This window comes from Octodon degus, unplaced genomic scaffold, assembly GCF_000260255.1.
Source record: "Octodon degus isolate 3935 unplaced genomic scaffold, OctDeg1.0 scaffold00005, whole genome shotgun sequence".
Classification (NCBI taxonomy): domain Eukaryota; kingdom Metazoa; phylum Chordata; class Mammalia; order Rodentia; family Octodontidae; genus Octodon; species Octodon degus.
The window spans coordinates 26,185,002-26,206,554 of NW_004524581.1; the positions used below are offsets into that span (position 1 = coordinate 26,185,002).

General features: G+C 57.3%; 1 protein-coding gene across 2 annotated transcripts in view; it reads right to left on the minus strand.

The window, feature by feature from the left end:
• Cpne5 (copine 5) overlaps window positions 1-21,553 on the minus strand; it is a 63,827-nt gene that overhangs the window by 16,574 nt on the left and 25,700 nt on the right. Inside the window, exons 5-12 of one of the 2 annotated variants that reach the window (XM_023720219.1) lie at window positions 21,005-21,044; window positions 20,723-20,799; window positions 17,880-17,939; window positions 16,691-16,741; window positions 16,408-16,471; window positions 8,382-8,485; window positions 5,080-5,184; window positions 864-905 (exon numbers count right to left, since the gene is read on the minus strand). In XM_023720219.1, the coding sequence (XP_023575987.1) occupies window positions 864-905; window positions 5,080-5,184; window positions 8,382-8,485; window positions 16,408-16,471; window positions 16,691-16,741; window positions 17,880-17,939; window positions 20,723-20,799; window positions 21,005-21,044 (543 nt within the window). The remainder of the gene's footprint in view (window positions 1-863; window positions 906-5,079; window positions 5,185-8,381; window positions 8,486-16,407; window positions 16,472-16,690; window positions 16,742-17,879; window positions 17,940-20,722; window positions 20,800-21,004; window positions 21,045-21,553) is intronic. The other variant, XM_004624437.2, reaches the window with a different exon arrangement.

The following is a 21,553-nucleotide window of genomic DNA, read 5'->3' on the forward strand; positions in this document are numbered from 1 at the left end:
TAACAAGCTCAAGACCAGACTGAACTATACATTAAGACCCTGTCTCAAAAACAAAACAAGCAGAATTTTAAAATAAATAAATAAAAGGAGAGAGCTCACAGAGATAACATGGGTGCCCAAGTTTTTCTGTTTGACTTTTTTTTTTTTTTTTTGGCAGAACCGGGGACTGAACTCAGATCCTTGCATTTGCCAGTCAAGTGCTTATCCTACTGAGCCATCTCCCTGGCCCCTGTTTGACTTTTTGAGACAGAGTCTCTCTATGCAGTTAGGGCTGGCCTTCTGTAACCCAGGCTGGCCTCAAACTTGAAAGGATACTCCTGCCTCCGGCGTGCTGGGGTTACAGGCGTCCACCATCATGCCCCGTCAAGTGCCAAAGTTTCTTGTAGGGAAGGTGTGGGCCTAACTCAAAGCTTCACTTAAGTAGCGTGTGACTGAGCTGACCAGGAGTCCCCCTGTACACTGCAGGGGTCAGGACTGCTGCCCAGGCCACACCCCCACAGGGATGTGGGAGGGGCCTGCTCTTGTCTGGGTGTGTGAGTCCCCAACACACTTGCCCCTGGGGCCCTGGCATTGCGAGTGGCACCTTCTCTCTGCCAGGCATTGCCCTGGGCTCCAGAGTCCACGCACTGGCACTTGCCCGGCCACCTCTATCTGGCCCTCTGTACACATCTCCCACGAGCTGGGGGGCTGTGTGCGGGTCATCGAGCCCACGACCCGTGTGGGGGGTCACCTCCTCAACCTCAGCCACCCCAATGGCCTCGCTAGGGCCTCCTGCCCCCCTGAGGCAGACCTTGCAGAAACGAGCACAGCATGAGGCTCAGCTCTCCGTGTGGGCCGGTCTCCAGCCCTCCTTCACCGCTCACCTGCCATCGCGATCCCAGTCATACACCTCCACCTTGATGGTCCTGGAAGACAAACAGTGCTCAGCGGGAGTGGGGTGGGCCTAAGCTGTGGCCTGGACCAGAGCAGGTGCGAGTTCAGGGCAGCGTGGGGTCGACACCGCAGCCCCAGAGACAGAGGCGCCACCCCGTGACCCTTCAGCACCGTTCTCAAGGGTGGAGACCCCTGCCTGAAACCGTCCAGGAGAATGTGGGAGAAACAGGCCCAGGTCTCATTTACCCCACTTTCTCCTGGCCACCCCAGAAAGCTCCTCAGCCCCTGCAGGAAATCATGCCCATTTTCCAGGGCCAGGAGCCTCAGGGCAGGGACTTGGGGACGGAGAATTAGATTCCTTGGCTTGGCCCTGGGCCCCAGGGGTTTTAGTGTGAGGACACAGGTTGGGCCTGAGCCCAAGGCCCCCACTCTGGCCTCCATCCATCCCCAAGACTGGCTCCTGAGTGAGGGCGTAATTATCTACACATTTTAGCCTGGCTGCTTTAATTAGTTTGTTTTGACTCCTAAGCAAGGGGCTGGGCTTCCAGAGCCCGGTTTATTTTTAGCCATGTTTCCATGGCAACAAGCTAGGACCAGAGGCAGGAGAGGTGGAGGGTTGCGGGTTAACCCTTGGTGCCTGCTCTTCTGGGGATGCCCAGGTCCGGGGCAGCTGCAGGTCTCCCCGGCAGCGTTTGGGCAGGCAGGTGCAGCCCAGGGAGCAGGGGCTCCAGGCTTTAGCCACAAAGGAGGCGCTCAAGGAGCTTTAATATGCCTCTTACAATAATCCACTCCCCCGCGGCTGGGAGTCAGCCTTGAGGTTCGGTGGCCCCCGGTAGGAGGCGCTGTGTTCCCGCGTTTGAGACTCCGCGGGATTGAGGCGCTGCGGGGCACAAACTGTTGCAGGGTGGAGGGGGGACGCCCAAAGGTGGTGCAGATTGGATTTTGACAGCCAGGACTTACGTCAGTGAGGCAGACGTTGACGCTCGCTGCTTAAAGAAACCCTTTCATACTTGCCAGAAACAACAACAAAAAAAACATCTCTCCCGTTTATTTAGGAAAGACAAAAAAATAAACCACGCTCCTGAACGCGGGTGGGAGGCTGGGAAGAGTGGGGTGCCCGAGGCTCACCTGCTAGAGCCCTAGCTGAGGGCCTTGGTGGTGCCATTCAACCTCTCGGAGCCACAAAACCGTTTTGTTTTATTTTTTCGTAGCACTGGGGATGGGACCCAGGGACTTCACACTGAGCTAAAACCCCTGCCCTTTAAAAATTTTGAAAATCGGGGTTTTAAAAGAGTCCGTGGTGCAGGAGCTGAGCATGGCCTGCTGCGATGGCCTTGCCTGGTGGAGAAAGCCAGAGGGGCCGGAGAGTGTGAGCTGCCAGCCAGTCCCTGCCTCCCTCCCTCCAGCCACTCCCTGAGGCTGGGCCCTGCTCCTATAAGGGCCCCCTCCTCTAACAGCCCTGAAGGCAATGAGATGGGTGACAAGGCATGGACTCAGAAGTGGTGACAGCCCTGAAAAGCCACACATCACCAGGGAGACAGCTTTGAAACCCCACGGCCCGAGGGCTTGACTTAATTGGTGTGCACAGGACTGAGGCTGAGTCCGCACCAGGCCGCCTCCGGACCAGAACACAGACGACTTCCACGCTTGGCTGTGCTGTGGGTCCCCTGGGGAGCTCTAGAAATACAGAAGGTGAGGCTGTTGCTTCACTCCAGAGATTCGGAACTGATTGGTCCACTGGTGACTGTTAAGAGCTCCCCAGGACTCTGAGAGGCTGAGGCAGGAGGATTCTAAGTTTGACCCCAGTTTGGGCAAGTTGGCGAGAATAAGTTTACCACCACACAGTCCCTTAGGGTTAGATGTGCTCAGGGGCTGGGACTGCAACCTCAGAGGAGACTGCGAAGGAGCCAGACAATGCACTATGCAGATGTGTCCCAGCCCTGGGCCACTGCAGGTGCCTCTTAGTCCAGGCTCCTGCCTCCACTGGCACAAAGCCAACATGGCATTTGGCATCACAAGGCTTGTGGGGGAAGGTGGTTTCCGTAGTGCAGTGGTTATCACATATCCCTCACAAGGCTCGTGGGTGGGAAGCCAGGCACAGGCTTGACTTGCAGAGACTCAGTTTACCCATCTGTACCAGGGCAGCCCCTCCCAGGGACACAGCGCTCAGGCACGTCCAGGAGAAGGGCCTCCATCACCCAGGGACCAGGGGGACTGAGGTGCATTAGAGCCCCAAGCTGCTGGGGCACCATCCCCTTGCTGCCCCCTCCCCCTGAAAACCTGCTACCAGCCCTGGAATGTGAGGAACAGAGGCCCAGCTCGGAGGTTCAGGCTCAGCGAGGGCAGACCCCCAAGGCACAGCATGCTCCAGAGAGGAGACAGGGGAAGCACCACCCCTGCTCGAGGTCCTCACCATCTCTAGACCATGTTCTCCTCCTCCTCCCAGCTGGGGATGGAACCCAGGGCCCCCACAGTGAGCTCCACCCCATCCCTTTCTAGACTTCATTTTGAGACAGCCCTGCTACACTGCTAAATTGCTGGGGCTGGGCTCAAATTTTTACCCTCCTGCAAACCAGGGGGTGACAACATGGGTCCCCCTCATGGGCTTGGGTGATACAGTGGCAGGGCTGAACACAGTTCGGCTGGGGGGAGGGGGCAGGGGCCTTGCTGACCTGCGTCCCTGCCAACCCTGGGGGCTGGTGTGCAGCACCTCCTGAGTGGCCCTGGATTAACAGCACTGTCACTCATAGGACCACCAATTTGCTTCCTGCCACTCAGAAGGGAACTTGGCGTGGTTCCCCCAACTCCTTGCACCTGACACCTACCTCCTCCAGGGGCCTGGTGGCACCAGCCGGGACCCAGTGGCCTTTCCAGACTTGCCTGAGCCTCTCCTGCTCAAAAACCCCAGGACTTAGTCAGGGTTGTGTTCAGCTACAACAGCTTATTTTCCTTTTCCTTTTTCCTCTTTTTGGCAGTACTGGAGATCGAACGCAGGGCCTTCTCATGGAGCCCATCCTCAGCTTTTTATTTTACTTTATATTTTGAGACAGTGACTCGCTAAATTGCCAAGTAGCCACAGCTGGCACTTGGACTGGAACTTCTCCTGCCTCAGCCTCCCAGAGTGCTAGGACTATAAGGGAGCCCCACCACAAGCTGCTGGAATGCCTGTTTGCACCCCCAATCTCACTCTGCATGGTTATTTAGCTCCGTAAAATACACATGTACATCCGTACTCCCTGGAGACAGAAATATAGCACTGCTAGCCGTGGGAAGCCATGTGGCTAGAGGCACAGGGCTTGGCACATGGTAGGGACATGATGACTGGGGGGACAGACTGCAGCTTGTCAGCCAGGCATCGGAGGAGCCACCTGTGTCAGACACCTGGCCTCTGGGCAATGGGTGCTCGGATAACGTCCTCCACCCACGTACCCACTGAGCGTTGTGGCCAGGGTCCTAGGGCCTCTGCGGGAATGGGTAGAGGGCACCCAACTTCCCAAGGCTGCTGAGGACCCCGCCAACTCACCCACCCGACCACAGCATCACCTGGAACCCAGGTGGCTCCAGTGTCAGCACCGACCAGCGTGATCCTGCGCGATCTTGAGGTGCCTGCCTGCCTGCCGCAGCCCCCAGCCTCCGGCACTTGCTGTGTGGGTAATGATATGTTTCTCTGTGTGATTATCGGATTAATGTCGCCTCCCCATAGCTGTGACACCCCACGAGGCTGCAGAGGGTGAGAGTGGTGTGTGACTTCCCCACGGATTTTCCGGCACCCTGTGCGGTGCCTGGTACATGGCAGGTGGGGGCTCAGGGGATGGATGGGGTGTGGTGCTGGCCTTGGTATCCCACACCCGAGGGTCCCCTTGTATGGGGGGCCGTGGGAGCATCAAACCAACCCCAGGAAGCCGGTGGATGTTCCGCTGCCCACACTGCCGATTAGGAGACCAGGGCCCGGGGGGCCTGTGGCTGCTGTACTGCGTCTAACCCCTCCACCTGCCAGCTGGTGCCAGAACCAGGAACACCTGGCTTCGGACCCCACCGGTGCTGACCAGGATCCTGGGAGCACCCCACGCTCTACCTGTGGAGGCAGACTGGGGTGCGGGCGGATGGGCAGGCCCCAGCCCAAGGAGCCCTGTGTACACTGATGGGATGGCCAACAGGAATGGAGTCCCCTGAGCCAGGGGGCAGAACCCAGGGGCCCTCCCTCACCGGTCGTAGTCCCCATTGCAGAGTGCTCTGACCGGGATGGAGAATGTCTGCCACACAGGGTTCAAGGTGTTCTTCATGACCTCGGTCTTGTGGCAAATGGTGAACCTGGCAAGGACAGGGAGGGGACAGGCTGAGGACGGAGACCACAGAACGGCGGCCACGGATTCCAAAGCTGACACGAGCCCTGGGAACAGCAGCAAGGCTGAGACCAGACAGCTGCTTTAGAACAATGGTGAAATGGGTTTGGGGGCTGTGGACACCAGCTGTCCCCCACCCCGCCCCATCTTCACAGCCACTCCGCTACTGTCAAGCCCCATGTCACCTGTCCAAGCGCTCCCCTGACCACACCACCTAAAACTCATACCCTCCTGGCCCTGATTGTGACAGCCCTAGTCTTCTTCCATACTTTTTCTGTTTCATTTGTCACTGCTTGACATTTTGACAGTCTATTTTTTCCTTATGTATTCTGTTCATGATCTGCCGCTCTGTGAGAACAAAGAGTTCTGTCTTTTTTTTTTTTTTTTTTTTTCTAGACCAAGTCTTACTATGTAGCTCACCATCCTCCTGCCTCAGCCTCCTAAATGCCTGGATTACAGACTCCTCGCCAATGAGTTTTATCTGTTTTGGTCACTATTATGTCCCCACTGCCTGGTGCTAATAAATAAATGTTTCCTCAGGTGTTTTATAGTGTTCCTTGTCTTTTTTTTTCTTTCAGATTTTTTGGGGCAGGGTCTTCCTATGTAGCCCTGTCTTTGAACTTATGGCCACTCTCCTGCCTCAGCCTCTTGAATGCTGAGATCTCAGGCCTGTGCCAGTAGGCCCGCTTCTTCCTAGCATTTCAATGCAGTGAAATCAAAGCCCTGACCTAGACGATCTCTAGGACTCCATCTCTTGCCCAGTCACACCTATGAACCCGCTGTGCCAACAGAAAGGGTGCCACTCAGCACCCCGCCATGCCCACCCATGCCACACCAGCCGGCCATGTCTCAACAGCCAGCCCAGCCACAGAATCAGTTGTGTGCCCCACAACCGCCCAGCCTGGAAAGGTCACCGGGTAAGTGCCAGGCCCCACCTGTGCCCACACAGCCTGTGCCATTTCTGCTCTGGCAATTTTCAAGTCAAAATGTCATTCCTGTCACCAGGGCTCAGCGTTTTTCTTCTCTGCTCCTTCTCGCCCACCCACAGGAGTGGAGATCCGTGTGGGAGACCTCCCCGCACACGCACGCGCACACACCAGAGGCTGGGCCCCAGGGACGATGGCGGCGTGAGGACGGGTGGTGGGGACTGCCTCCGCGTCTCTGGACCCTGCCCAGTCACCCGCAGACCTCGCTCCTTCCGCTCAACTCCCTGGCCTGCTTTCCCAGGCTGTCAAGAAGCCTGGCTTCCTCATTCACCAGAAACCTGGGCCTGTGAACTCCCCAAGTCCCTGTCACCACTGTCAGTCACTCCAGGCTTTCTGTGAAGGTCTGACAGGTGCAGGAGGCTGCTGCCCAATGGCCCGACAGCTGTGAGCCTGGTGTGTGATCCAGGTGTGTGATCCAGCTCTGCATCCCCAGACAGGCATCCTTCCCTCTCTGAACATCCTTCACTCACTGGGAAATGGGGGATGAGACGTGCTAGCCCTGCCCAGCCCTGCCCGGCCCTGCCCGGCCCTGCCTGGCCCTGCACCAGCGCATGGGCTCCTCTGCAGCCCTCCCAGCAGCCCTGAGGGGGAGGAGCCACCACGAGCCCTCCTGGACACGCAGCCAATGCACTCGCTGGGAGGTCAGCGCCATGCTGTCCACCCTGGCAGCCACGTGCTACTTAAGTTCAATTAAATTAAATGAAATGAAGATGCAGTTCTGAGACTGCACTGACCCCACCCCGGCGCTCCACAGCCACCCAGGGGCAGTGATGACAGCCTGGGCAGGGTGACAGCGTTTCAGCAGCCTGGGGCTTGGCTGGGTTCAATGTGCCTGAACTGCTCAGCTCCACAGCAGCGCCAGCGCAGGCCACTAGGCAGCCTGGGGGGTGCTTTTCCTGTCACCTCTCCCCGCCCCTCCTGCTCGTCCTCCCTGGACCCCTCCAGCTGGCCCTGGTCGGTTTCTCCAGTGTCTTGCAGGGTTCCCTGGGGTTCGGTGTCCCCCCTGGATAGCTCTAAATGAAGCCCCATGACCCATCTCCCCTCTGCCACCCTCCACACCCTGGGCTCCTGGCTCTGCCACCAGGGAGGAAGATCTGACCTGGAGTCCCACACTGTCCTTTGCCCTGTCCTCCTCACACTCGGGCTGCAGCGCCCCCCGCCTACCCCCAAGCCCTGCGTCCCCAGCCTCTTGCCGTGGCCCCTCCAGCTGCTTGTGGCCCTCCTCTCCTGGCCACCCAGCTGGCCCTCGGGAGGAGATATCGGTGGTCACTCAGGGCTACCTCTTTCTCCCCTTCCCCCACCCCACCAGAGTGGAGTCAACAGGAATTATTTAAAGCAGCCCTGCCAGGAGTCCTCCGGGAAACAAAGGCTCTTTTGTCATGCAAATGATCACACCTAATTTCCCGTTTTGCAGCTCCTTGTTAAAACTCCCATTTTTCACAGGAGCTGGAGCCTCCTCCCAGCAGCTGTCAAACACACACACACACACACACACACACTCTCACACCCACACACAACTTGCACTCTGGAGTCCCAGAGGCTGAGGCCGGGTGTCTCCACACACGCCTGCCAGCCTGCTTGCCTCCTGCTGCCCCAGGGACTCACTGTTTCCCTCCAAAGCAGCTTCCCAGCTCTCCAGCAGGGCAGCACTTGTCCCATCAACCTCCCCGGCCCCTGCAAAGCCTCTGTCCTGCACACACTGCCAGTCCACCTGGTTCACTTTATGGGAGAACAAAACAGGCCCAGTGGGGCCAGTAACTTGCTGGGGTCACAGAGCAGGTCAGTAAGGGATGGAGGTCCCAGACCTCCACCCCAGAATCCACCTGGGAGGGCATATTGCTGACCTGCACCTACACATGGCTATGCGCTTCTGTTATAGTTGCCAAGCTGGGTGGGCAGCTGTGGAGTCAGCCCAGGGGGCTGTATGGACAAGGACAAAGAACGGGCTGTGCCAGGGGTCTGTGGGAGCCAGGTCCCTCACTCCTGCCCGCTTGGCAGAGCTCGAGATGGTCAAGACCCCCGCCCAGGTCCTGGAGGCTGCCCCATGCCCACTGGCCCCAGCTATTCGGCAGGCCACTTTGGAGGGCACAAGAAGCAGATACCTGGCCAGAGACCACACCGCCCATCCCTGCCCCCAAGCAGTGCTGGTAGCGCAGCGGCTAGGCTGGACTGGACTCACGTTCCATCCTCGTTGCTTCGGTAGAACACCAGGAAGGGGTCAGACTTCCCGAAAAAGTCCTTCTTGTCCAGCTTATTGGCACAGAACTGCATGGTGGCCACGTCCTGGTGGGGGAGGGAGAAAACAGGGCCTGTGAGGTGGGGAGAGAAGCAGGGACCCGGAGCCTAAAGACCCAGACACAGTGGTCACCTAGGCAGCTCCACGCTGCACTTCAGAAAGGTGAAACGTGAGCCATGGCCACTCTGTGAGTCCTGAAGTCCCAGCTGTCCCCAGGGTCTCCTACACACACACACCCTGTCCGTGAGTCCCATCTGCTCCCACGAGAAGCTCAGTGGTGCAGCAAGGCCTGGGGCCCTGTTTACAGCTGAGCAGCCACAGTGCAGGGGCATCCTCCCCACATTCACAGCCAATTCCTGTCCCGTACACCAGGCTGCCACCCCACAGCCACCAAGAGGGTAGCCAGGCCCAGTGAGGACAACAAAGCCCGGTCCCCCTACCCACCTCCAGCCCTGGGTGCACTGTGGGACCTGTCTGTTCCACCCATCCCAGTATGCCATGAAACAATCAGGCCCAGGCTGGCTCTGTGTGGAGTTCCGGGGCCTGGCTGGCTCTGCACCCGCCTCTATATACAGTCCTGTCCTCCTAGCAGGGCAGCCCACAACCCAGGGAGGACCCGATGGCCCATCCTGTGGAGGCTGAAGGGCGCTGCTCAGCAAGGTGCAGTAGGGCAGCAATGGTCCACGTGCCTGCCCTGACCCTACACCCCACCCCCGTGGCCTAGGGCAAGCTACTCACCCTCTCTGGGCTCAGTTTTCTCATCTGTGTGTGTGTGTGTGACACTGACAGCACCCACCTCCAGGGTATGTGGATAAAACGCGCTGACGGAGGGCCACGCTGCGACAGCCAGCCGTGGCTTCCGTGCTTCTCCCTTCCTCCACTCCCACCACCTCTACCACCACGCGGCCCCCACCAGGCAGGTGATACAGCAGACAGCATCCTCCATCACTGCCTAGGCCAGCTTGACGCGGCAGTGCCTCTCACAGTTGGTCCTCAAAACCACCATCACTTGTCCCCAGTGCAGAAGTGGGGGCCGGGGCTCCCGAGAGTTCAGGCACTGGAGTCTCAGCAGGTTAGGGAAACTAGGGGGCTGTGTGGCATCCACATGCTGTGTAGGACATCCACATTGTCACTGGTTCCCTCACCTGACAGAGGAAGCCACTGAGGTCTCTAGAGGCTGCACCATGTACTAGAGTGGAGCGGGAGGGGGGGACATCCACTCTGGTACATGCACACAACCCCAGGAAGCAGGACCTCTGGCAGGAGACAGCTTGAGGCCTGCACCCCACGGGCTCCTCCCAACATGGGCCTCGTGCAAAAGGAGCAAAGTAAACCAAGATGATCAAGGGCAAAAGAGGCCACCAAGTGTGGGCCCTGCGGGGCTACAGGCTCCGGCACCTTCCCAAAGGCCACCTGGGGACAGCAAAGGAGTTCTGAGGTCCAGGTCCAGCTCTGGCCAGCAGGGAGTAGGACACTGAGGCTCCCAGCACCTGAGCCAGTCACCCCTGACCAAGAAACCTGCTCTGCTGGGCCACTAGGGGACCCCAGCACTGTCACCCACCAGCCCTCCAGGGTGAGGGCACATGGGGTCCTGTTGGCCCCTGAGCCTGCTGGGGCCAGGACAGGGGACAGGCTAAGTGGCAGAGTACCATACCTGCTGCTGGGTTGAACCACAGGAAATTTCTAACCAGAGAGAAAGGCAATGTTGTATGGCACCATGGCACACGCCTGTAAGCCCAGCACTCGGGAGACCGAGGCAGGAGGATCCCCGTGAGGTCAAAGCCAGCCTAGAATACACAGTCAGACTGTTTCAAATAGACAACAACAAAAGGGCACTATAATGGGGTTCTACCTAACGGGCACCAGCCGCTACCTTTATGTCTGTCCTTCACTGAACCTTCCCAATGACCCCATGAGGCAGGCACTGTTATTAGTCCCATCTTAAAAGGGCAGAAAGCTACGGCACCGAGGGGCTTACATTCTGCCTCGAAGAGGCCACACAGCCAGGAACAGGGATGGGACTGGAACCAGACAGCCTGGCCCCAAAGAGGAATCCCTGCAATTCTAAATGATGACCCCTGGAATCATCAAGAGGATTTTCATTATGTCCTACAGCCCTAGTTGGAGAAGGCAGAAAAGTATGAGATCCATTTAGAAAGGCCTCCATGCAGACTGGTTAAAATTAAAATAAAATTAAATAATAGGACGTCTCCGAAATTCAGTTCACTGGAAAAATCCAGCCGTGTGTGTGTGTGTGTGTGTGTGTGTGTGTGTGTGTGACATTTCATTCCCTGACACGCAAGGGGCAGGAGAGTGAGGCTCCCTGGCGGCTGGGGTCTCAGCCTGACCTGCACCCCAAAAATAACCTAGACCAGCGGCTGTTCGCTGCTGTCATCGCCATACCACTGTAGGATCCACGGGGACAGGAGAGACCTTCAGTGAGGTGACCAGGCTGTCACCCGGCCAGCGCCCCCTGTGGGAGTGAGGGCGGCGTTGTCTGGCGCTGGCGTTGTCTGCAGTGTGAGGAGGAGAGCCTCGCTGAGGGAGTCTGAGAGCAGGCTGGGGAGGACTGCTGGGACGATCGAGGCGGCCGGGGAACAGGGCACCCACAGGGCCCATGTGGGCCCCTCCAGGCTCATGAGATGCCAGCCCAAACCTGAAGCTCTGAGGGAAGCAGCCACAGGGAAGATAAAGCGGCTCCCGCAATCTGTAATTTCCTGCAATTTCTGCCTTTGGCCTTATCTTTTAGAAAAAAACATACCAAGTTCTGAGACAGCAGGCTTGCCTCTGCGGGCCTCTCCTGCATGCTCACTGAGCCTCCTGGGCGAGGCAGTGGCCACTAGGCGTCAGGGCCAGCGGCAGGCGCGGGGGCTGCAGACTAGGGACAAGAGAGTGACCCCCAGGAGAGGAAGATGGGGGGCTGCTATAGCTTGGACCTCATTGGCAACCAGGGTCAGGAAAGGCATGAGGAGAATACGAAGTTTGAAAGTATTCCAAGTGTCAGTAAGCCAAGCACTCGGGAAGCTGAGGCAGGAGGATCCCTGTGAGTTCAAAGCCAGCCTGGTGGTGGGCCAGGCGGGGGGCTGTGCCCTGGGCTCACAGCCAGGCTGCTTTCTGGGCTGCCTTACTGATCAATCCCAAACCACACAGCATGCTGATGTCCTTCAGAGGCTGCCGTCACAGGGTGACACTCTGCCTCCCATTCACAATGCCTGAGCCGCTGGGACACCAGCCCAAGCCAAGGAAATCCACCCGCGGCACCTCACACCCACCAAGGAGCAAGCAGATGTTCGCGGCAGCACTGTTTACCCTGTTTTCCTGTGAGATGGATCTGTCGTGGCCCATCCGGATGAGACAGGAAGAACAGACAGCTATTAAATACATGTTTTCTGAGCCCATCTAACACAGCAAAACGCAGGCTAGAAAATAAGAGACCAAGCTGGGCATGGCAACGCACGCCTGTAATCCCAACACTCTGGGAGGCTGAGGCAGGAGGGCCCCAAAATGGGAGTCCAGCCTGGGCAACTGAGTGACCCAGCGAGACACTGCTTCAAACCAAAAATTTAGAAGTAAAAAAACAAAAGCCTGGACGTGCAGCTCAGAGTGGCAACAACATGAAGTGACAAAAGATCCTTGATACTTTATTATACCAATTAAAAGAAAAAATAGGGGCTGGTGAGATGGCTCAGTGGTCTAAAGCACCTACTTAGAACAAGCTAAGCAAAGCGCAGGGACCACAGTTCAATCCCCAGCACCACATGCCAGCCAGCCCCGCCCCCTGGTGGGCTGAGCTGGCCACACACACAAAATAAATGAAATTAAATAAATAAATAAATAAATAAAAGATCTTAAAAAAGAAAAAAAAAAGAAAAAATAAGCACATGTACAACCAGGAAAAAAAGCCTCAGAGAAAATACATTACAAGGTCAACAGCGATCACCTCTGGGCGATTTATTTTGTTTTCGGTTCTTTTTTGGTGCTGAGGGTCGCGGCCAGCACCTCACTGCAAGCTAGGGGCGAGCTCTGGCGCAAGCCCCACCCCCGCTCCTGATTTGCTAGTCCCTCCTGGGCTTCTGGGAATTCCAGATCATCCGTAATGAATGTGCTAATTTTTTTAGCACCAGGAGAAATGTTTTTTTGTTTGCTTTCCTTTTTTTTTTCAACCAGAGGGATTATTTCTGACTAAAAAATTATATACTACACTTCCAAACACCACTGTCTAAAGGCTGGGAATTCGCAGTGCCGGATGCTTCTGTCTGCTCCAGCCACAGCACAGAGCGCCCCTCCACGACTCTGTCTCCCCACCCCCACCCCGCGTCTGGGGGAGGGTCCCACCCCCACCTTCCACTAACTTTTTTTTTTTTTTTTTTGGCGCAGAACCGGGGATTGAACTCAGCCCCTTGCGCTTGCCAGGCAAGCACTTATTCTACTGAGCCATCTCCCCACCCCTTCGCTAACCTCTTGCTTCCATCATAATCGGTCTCCCTCGGCTACCGGCCCTCCCTCAGCCTCCCACATGCAGAAGTGGGCTCTCCCCAGCTCCCTGCTCCAAGGTCTCACATGGTCCAACTCCTCCCCAGCCTCACTGTCTGCCCTGACCCCGGGGCCTTTGGCCTTTGCGTGTGCTGTTCTCCAGCTGCCTGGACCCAGCTCCCCCAGCCGCACCAGCTAGCTGCAGACTCTCCTCTTACCTGTACTTAGATACAGAGTAGCTGTGAGTATTCCTTCAGGAAGAGGGAGTATTACAAGATGGTAACTACTATGAAAAGAGGGCAGGCTCCCAGGGCTGCGGAGCACTGCAGGAAAGGAACCCCTGGCTGGCATTTCTGTCTCACAAGGAAGCTCAGTCAAGATGTGTACAGGAGCCAGGGAGATAGTTCAGTGGAATAAGCACTTGCCTGGCAAGCTCAAGGACCTGAGTTCAATCCCGGGGTCCGGGAAAAAAAAAAAAAATTGTGAGGCTCCTCAAACACAAAGGTGTCACCACTGTCACCCTGGTGGGCTGCCTGGGAGCCAGGAAGTCCCCAAGGATGGAGGAGGCGGGATGCAGGAGGCAAAGACTCCGGCTCTCTCTGTGATCCCAGCTGTCCAAAGCTGTGCAGCCTTCGAGGGCCGCCGAACCTCACGGAGCACACCAGGCCCAAGAACACGAACGTAAGGCCTCGCGGAGGCTCTGGAGTCCTTACGTAAGGGCACGGTGGTGCACATCTGTAATCCCAGCACTCAGGAGGCTGAGGCAGGTGGATCACCACGAATTCCAGGCCAGCCTGGGCTACACGGTGAGTGCCTGTGTCAAGCAACAAGCAACCGAAACAGTATAAGTAAGAGTCTCTTAGCAAAAGGACTTGGAAAGGTCAGCAGCCCCGCTGGCGTTAACAGACTCCACTGAAATTTGGTGCTTAATGAAAATAATGAAATCGCGGGGACTTCGAACAAAGACTCCCGAGCCTGGCCTCCTGTCAGCCACGCTGAATAGGATCTCGAGCCAGTTCTGACAGTGGGAACTTTCTTCGCATTCAATTTGCTGAGGAGCGAGGCTCTTCCCTCGCTTGTCAACCAGCGACACGAGAGTCCACCCTCCTCCGCGCTGGTCCCCACCGCCCACGCCGTCCCGGTGGATACAGGGGAGGGAGGTTCAGCCGGGCAGGAAGGGCCCCGCCCCCTTCCTTTGATCTTCGACTGAATGCTGAGCCGGGAGCCTAGCGAAGCTGCTCAGATGTAATTACTTTAATTCAGCCAGATGCTGGGGATTAGTCTCTTTTCCTTGCTGCAAGTATTCTAAGGAAAGACAGCTCAGCCCAAGATGCGCCAGAAAAGGCGCTGACAGCCTCAGGAGGAGGGAAGGGCCGACTTCTGGCACAGGAAGGGGTGCAGAGGGGAAGGGCCCCCAAGAGCTCCCAGCCAAAGTCTTGGACCAGCCCTGCCATGGGGGGCTAGCCATGGAGGGCCTGGGGCTGCGAGATTTCCAATTCGTCCTTGCTTCTATTTATTTCCAATTCGTCTTTCACAAACCAGTGGTGGCACCCGCTGGCTGGGAGCTTGGGGGAAGGGGGAATCTGTCCCAGGTACCTGTTAGGTCATCACGTACTGCCACCCCTCTGACCTCAAGTCACCGCCACTGCCCAGCTCCAATCACAGGTTGGAATCCGAGGCTGCGGTGCTGGGGCTCGTAGTAATCCACCTGTCTCAAACTCCTCAGCACTGGGATTACAGGCGTGCACCACCACGCTCGGTTTCAGGGCCGGCACATCATGTGATACCAGGGATCAAACCTGGGTTCTTGCATTTGCTAGGCAGGTGCTTAGACCACTGAGCTATCTCCTCAGCCCTAAATTCTATTTTCTTAAGCCTATTTTTGCAGTACAGCCTATTGAATTCAGTCCCTTCACACTGAACTACATCCCCAGCATTTTTTAGTTCTGTGGGTTTTTCTATATTTTCAGACAGGATCCAGCTAAGTCACTAAGCTGCCCACACCAGAATCACACTTAAAAGGATCCTCCTGCCTCAGCCTCCCAGAGTGCTGGGAGGCCCACAGGTGTACACCAGCACCACCAGCTTTGTCTCTGAACACCTTCTGCTCTGACAGGAAGCCCCTCAAGGTAGAACTCACAGCTTCACGGCCTCACACGGAAAGACCTCAGGTCTCCAGCCAGACTGCCTGGGCCCAGCCCTCCTCTGCCCAGTGGCTGTGTGGTCTCTTAATCTCCCTGCATTAGTTTGGTGTCTCCCTGTGCAAGCTGAGGCGCACAGCCCATTACTGTAAACCACTTAGCACCCACGTGGCTCAGAGTCACTGCTCAGCTAATGGGTACTACTAACACCAGAGTTTCCCAGAGGTCGCTGGCAGTGAAGACAGCAGCCGGGCAGCACAAGCAGACACAGACGTGTAGCTGCCTTCCAGCAGGCCAGATGCAGAAGAGGTCCACAGCTATGTAAAACGAGACCCTCTTTGTATTACAGAACCTCTGCGCTAGAAAATATATTTATTTTATGCTAATCTATAATATGTACAACCGCTGTTACTTTAAGTAAACAGATAACTTCTAGTCTTTTCTGTTGACGTGGTGAATGCTAGCAGGGACCGAAGGGCTGGGGAGACCCCGGGTCTTGTTTCTCCTCCTCATCCTCCCTGCTCCAGGGCGTCCTAGGCTGGGCCTCAGCTGGGCACCTGCCTCTGCGCCTCTTCCCATCCACCACTCTGTTCCGGGTCCCCACGCCCCCATCTGCCTCCCACCGCCCATGGTTCTCAACTGACCCGAGGGCCTCTCAAGCCTGGGTGGTTTGGGGGATTATGCTCTGATTTTAGAATTAGGCTGACCTGGATCGGAACCATGACTCTGCTTCTTACTGTCCTGGAAGAGGTGACCTGACCCCTCTAAGGGTCAGTACGGATGGCCCAGGCTTGCCATTGGGAAAGATATGTGACCTGTATCCTGGCACAGATAATTAGTGTCATTATGGTCGCTCACCGGGTACTTAGCCATTGAGTCCCCAGAGCCCCTTCCCGTGTGCTCAGATACCTCCGAGCTGTCCCCACCACCTGCCTTGATACAGTCTCACAGAACAAGGAAAAGCAGGGTCTGCTGGGGTCTGCAGACTCCAGCCTGCCAGTGTGAGAACACACCCAGACACATGTGCACACGCACACACATGCACGCACTCACACGCACTCACAGGCTCTCTCTCCCTGTACTCGACTCCATCCAGAGATGAAAGTGAAAGATGACAACCACATGCCAAGCACGGAGGACGGAAAGGCTCTCGTCACTGGGGCTGGTGCCAAGGCGGTCTGGGCTCAAGGGCACTCAGGGACGGCTGGGCGCCCCACACGGGAACCTCCACTGACCCAGCCACACTGCGGGCCCCATCTGCCCTCTCGTGGCTGCAGGGACCCGGGGCATCCTGGGTCACAGGGAGGCTGCCCTCGTCCCACCCCGAAGTCCTCCCTGGGGCCCCTGCCACTCACCCGACAGTTGCTGAGCTCCTCAGCCGATAAGATGATGGTACCACATTTCTTCCCTGGGACACCACTGAGGGACAAGAGTGGAGCATGGAAAGGTAGCCAAAGTCAGAGACTCCTAGGGCTCCAGGAGGCGGCCTCCCTCCCGGCCAGCTGATCTGCCCACACCCCAGCAGTGCCCGCGCCTTCTGAGGGCGGCCTTCTCAGGCCACAGGGCCTGCGCCGGGAGCCCACCGGGGAGGCGGTGCCTGCAGCCAAGTCCTAGAACCACAGGAGCACCCAGACTCACCCGGACGCTTCTGGACCAGTGGTTCTCAAACTTTCCATCCAAAGACCACTTCTGTGGGCAAAAGACCTTGTGGGCCGGCCACCCCTCCCCGCTCGGCCCAGAGTGCCCAGACATTCTAGCCCTGGCTGCTGTGACATCACAGGAGGAAGAGGAGCACCTCCCTGGAGCCCTGGGGCCGGGGCTCCTGGAGGGGACGGAGCCCAGCCAGCCGGCAGCTCCTCAGTGGGTGGGGCCCCATCACCTCGTCCCCCACACTGATCATCAGATCACCCCACTCTGATCTTTGGGACCAAGCCAGGGTGCCGGGGGGGGGGGGGAGAGACAGGGCACACCAGGAGGGAGGTCAGGCAGGGGCTGGCCAGGGCAGTGGGGCTTACTACCACATGCAGCCACGGGAGTGGGATGGCCACGTCCCCGGCACTAGCACTCACGCACAGTGCCACGCCCAGGGGACCCAGCCTATCCGTGTAACACAGAGGACCACTGATGGGGAGGCTCCCGACGGGGCTAAGTGCAGGTAGGCCTGAGCCTCCCTGCCCAGGGCAGGTGGCAGCGCGCCCACGATCCCCAGGACACGGCCTCCGAGCTAGGGCTCCAAAACCCTCCAGTCCTGGCCCCTGCTCCAGGGAAGCAAAGCCGGCCTGGGGGCCAGGCAGAGGGACTCCTTGACAGCGGCCTCCTCCACAGCGGCCTCCTCCACCCCAAGTCTCTCCATCTGTTCCTTGCCACCACCGCGTCCTTCTTCTATTTCTGCTCTTTCTCTCCCTCCTCTCCAGCCCAGCCTGCTCCCACTGCTCGGTCCTCCTTCCTCAGCCTCCCTCTCTCCCTGGCTGCGCTCCCGTCCCTGCCTGGGCTCTCTGCACGGGGCTCCAAAGAGTAGGGAGCACACAAACCACCACCCAGAGCACCCTGTCAGGTGTGGGCGAGGTGGCCCAAGCCTGCCTGGTGGCAGGAGGAGGCTGAACTAGCCTGGGTTTGCAGAAGGCAGGGAGGGGGCCCCACTCGCCACAGGCCCATGGCTCCTCGGGCCCTAGTGCTCTAGCCTGAGCCTGACCCCAGTGTCCTTGCTGTCCTTGGACCAGGGCTGAGCTCACTGGGTTGGATTAGGACCTGGACCCAGACTCAGCCATCCTTTGTGGAGCTTGCTGCGTGTGGGAAGACGCCAGGGCCGGAGACGGCTGCCACCTACCCATTGGACACGGCTGGCATGGGTTTGCCCGTCCTGGAGTTCAGGCTGAATGCTCCTATGCTGTGGAAAGAGAAAGACAGTGCAGGCCATGAGCACAGGCTGGCGCCGGAGAGGCCAGAGCACCCACTGCTCAGAAAAGGATGGGAAGCTACAGGCGGGCAGGAGGGGGTCTTCCAGGTCTTCTGAAGCCCCAGGCATGTTACATGATGCCAGAGGTTCTCAGAAACATGAACGTCCCCTAGAAATATATGTTGTCAGCCCCACCGTCCCTATCTGTGTCAGAGCCTTATAGCCGGCTCAGGGACAGAACTGCCAGTCCACCTCTGTGAGCCCCTATGCCAGGCTGTGGGAAGGTGAGACTGCCCAATGACTGAGGTCTCCAGAGAGCAAGCTGCACCCACAACCAGCAGATTCATGTTGCGGTCCCAGCCTTGATCCCCCAAAATGTGACTATGATGACAGTCATTGAGGGGAGGGTACAGAGATGAGGACACCAGCACACAGAAGACACCAGGTAAAGTCCCAGGGAGCAAGTCGAGTGCGGTGGTGTACGCCTGCAATCCCAGCTCTCAGGAGGCTGAGGCAGGAGGATCACTGTGAGTAAGACCAGCCTGGGCTACAGGGTGAGACTATCTCACTGAGAAAAGACAGCAAGGGCCAACCAAATAGCTCAGCAGATTAAAGCACCTGCTTAGGCAGATGCAGCAGCCGGGGTTTAATCCCCAGCGTGCCATGCTAGCCCCGTCCCCAGGGCATGCTGAGAAGTGACTGAGACTGGGCATGGTGGCGTGCGCCTGTAATCCCAGCTCTTGGGAGGCTGAACACAGGAGAATCACTATGAGTCAGATTTACATAGTAGAAACTCTGTAGACCGTGTACTAAATAAAATTTAAAAAAAAAAAAGAAAGAAAGGAAAAGAAAGCAAAAGACCACAGGGAGGGAAAGAAGAATACAGCCACCCACAGCCATGGAAAGGCCTCCGAGGACAACCCATCCACATCTTATCCTTGAGCTTCTAGCCTCTGGAGCTATAAGAAAATAAAAATGTCTAGTCTTTGAGTCATTCAACCCACGGTCTTTGCTACAATATCACTAACAAAAGAATACAGTGGTCCCTCTGTACCCACGGGGGGCAGTTCCAGGACACCTGCAGATGGCCAATCCTTGACTGCTCACGTTCCTATATAAAACGATGTTTGTAGACAGCTGCCACTTGTATATTTTTAATCATCTTTAGATTACTCGTAACACTTAGTAGGCTGTAACAGCTATGCAATAGTTGTATTGTGTAGGGAACAATGACAAAAAAAAATGCCTGTACCTATTCCGTGCAGACACAATTGTTCGAGATATTTTCAACCCGAGGTTGGCTGAATGTGTGAATTCGGTATCCTGATTTTACAGGTTTCATAAACAAAACCCTAACCCTCGTGTCTGGCCCAGAACAGATGCCCAGTAAACAGGAGCTGCTAATATGGGTTAGTCACGAATGCAGCTAAACTTAGACACAGGGAACCTCGGGTGGGGTACTAGGTCCGCCGCCGCCTCCTCCACTGGGGTCTCCTTCAGTCTCAGCCTCAGGTCCTGGTGTCCTGTAGGGCCCAGTGCACCAGCTAGTTCCCTGGGGACATCTGCTGTGCACCCCACTCCCCACTTCAGTATAAGGGGCCAGGTGGCAGCAGCAAACAGGGGCCTGAGAGATTTGTGGGCGCAGACCAACCGGTCTACAAGTTGGACCCGCAAAGACAGCCCCGTTCCTGGCCAGGCAGACAGGCGGGTGTCTCTACTGGGCCAAGGGGAAGGAGGGGTGGAGGGGCTGCAGGAAAGATCAGAAGCCATGGATGGGCCACAGTGGTGGCAGTGGTACTGAGGATAAACCCAAAAGTTTAAAAAAGAAGATCAGGAACGTTTGTGAGCAAGGGGCTAGCAGGTATGAATTTTATAGCCTTTTTTGAAGAGGTTCCCCAAAGTCTTTAAGCTTCAGATGTCTCCAAACCCGAGTTTCACCATCCTTAATAAGTGACAGCTGTTGGTGGTTTCCTGGGAAACGGAGATGGGCCTTCTCAGGGGCACACAGTCCTTCCTGAGGGCTCAGACAGGGCCCAGGAGAGACTCCCAACACAGTCAGGCGCACACTTGTACACCCGCACACACAGACTACAACCAGCGACCGCACTGAAGGACTGCACTGAAGGACAGCGTCCAGGGCACGTGCAGCAAAAGCAGGCAGGAGCCGATGCCGACCCCAGCCTGAACCTCTTTCCTGCCCTGCCCTGCGGCCTTGACACCTGTCCCATCTGCAGGATGCTCTTGCTCAAAGACAGGGATGGAGAGGTCACCTCAAGCCCCTGCTTGGCCCTTCCAGGCCTGTAAAGCCACGCTCAGACTTCACTGTGGGAGGCCTTGCGCTGCCTTATCCCAGAGCCTGCTCCAAGCAGCAACTCTGCCTCCAAAGCACCTCAAATCCCACGCAGACTATCAAGAGTCAGGGTGGGCTGGGAGGGCCTGGCCACACCCAGCTTGGGCCACCACAAGCCACGAATAATCTGAGATACGTTTATCAGTCCTCCAGGCTCCAACCCAGGCTCTCCCACCTCCTGGTGTGCGGCCTTGGGCAGGTCGCTTCTTTGGGCTTTAGCTTCTTCCTCCATACAGCAGTGGAGGCAGGAAATGGGCCAGGAGTTTGGAGCTCTGCTAACCCTCCCAGGTCAGTGGGTTCATGGTACCGTGAGCCATGCAGCCTCCCAGCTCCCAACCACCTTGCGAACAGCCACATGATTAGCAGCTGCCTCCCCGCTCTGCCCTCAGCCAGCAGGCAGGAAGTTGGCACCCCGCGCACTTACGTGAGGGGCTTCTCCAGGCGGCTCCCAGAGGACCCTACAATCTCTCCAAGGGTGCAGAAGGCCTGGCCCAGGAAATCCTGCAAACCCAGGGCACAGTTAAGGCCACTGTCACCTCCTCTGCCTATAGCCACCCCCACCCCCACGGCCAGCACCTGGGCCCTTGTAGGATCTGAAGTGAAAAACCAGCATTGGGCACATGCAAAACCCCAGGCTGAGCCAGAAAATGGCATTTCAGGAGCATTACGGACACACCAGAGCAGGGGCAGGCAAGGGAGGACTCACATGTTTGGATAAGTCAGGGCTCTTGGAGTCAACATCATACCTGCAGGAAACACAAACTCGTGGGAACACTAACCTGTGGCGAAGGCCAGTGGGACGCCCTACCCGGGTCCTCGAAGACTGGCAGGTCCCTTAGCTGAGAGGCACAGAAGGAGCCTCCAGGGTGCAGAGCCGGATAATTGGGTCCTACGGCCTAAGACACAGCCTCACCACCCGTGCTCCTCACACCTCAAGGAGACTGCTCTGCAAGCTGGGCTCAGCCACTCACCCTCACCCCTGCTCCCCTGTCCCACCCAAGGCTCCACTTCCACAGCACATGACCTTGCCCTTGGCCTCCCCTTCCCAGTTCACCTTGCCTAGGCTGCCCACCTGCCCTGGGGCCTGGGCACTCGCCACAGAGGCCTGGCACACTCACCTTGACCACAGGCAGGCTGACCAAGGCACTATTCCTCCCTCACCTATTGGGGCCTGCTCACCTGCTGGGGTCTGCTCACCTGCTGGGGCCTACTCACCTGTGGGGCCTGCTCACCTGTGGGGCCTGCTCACCTGTGG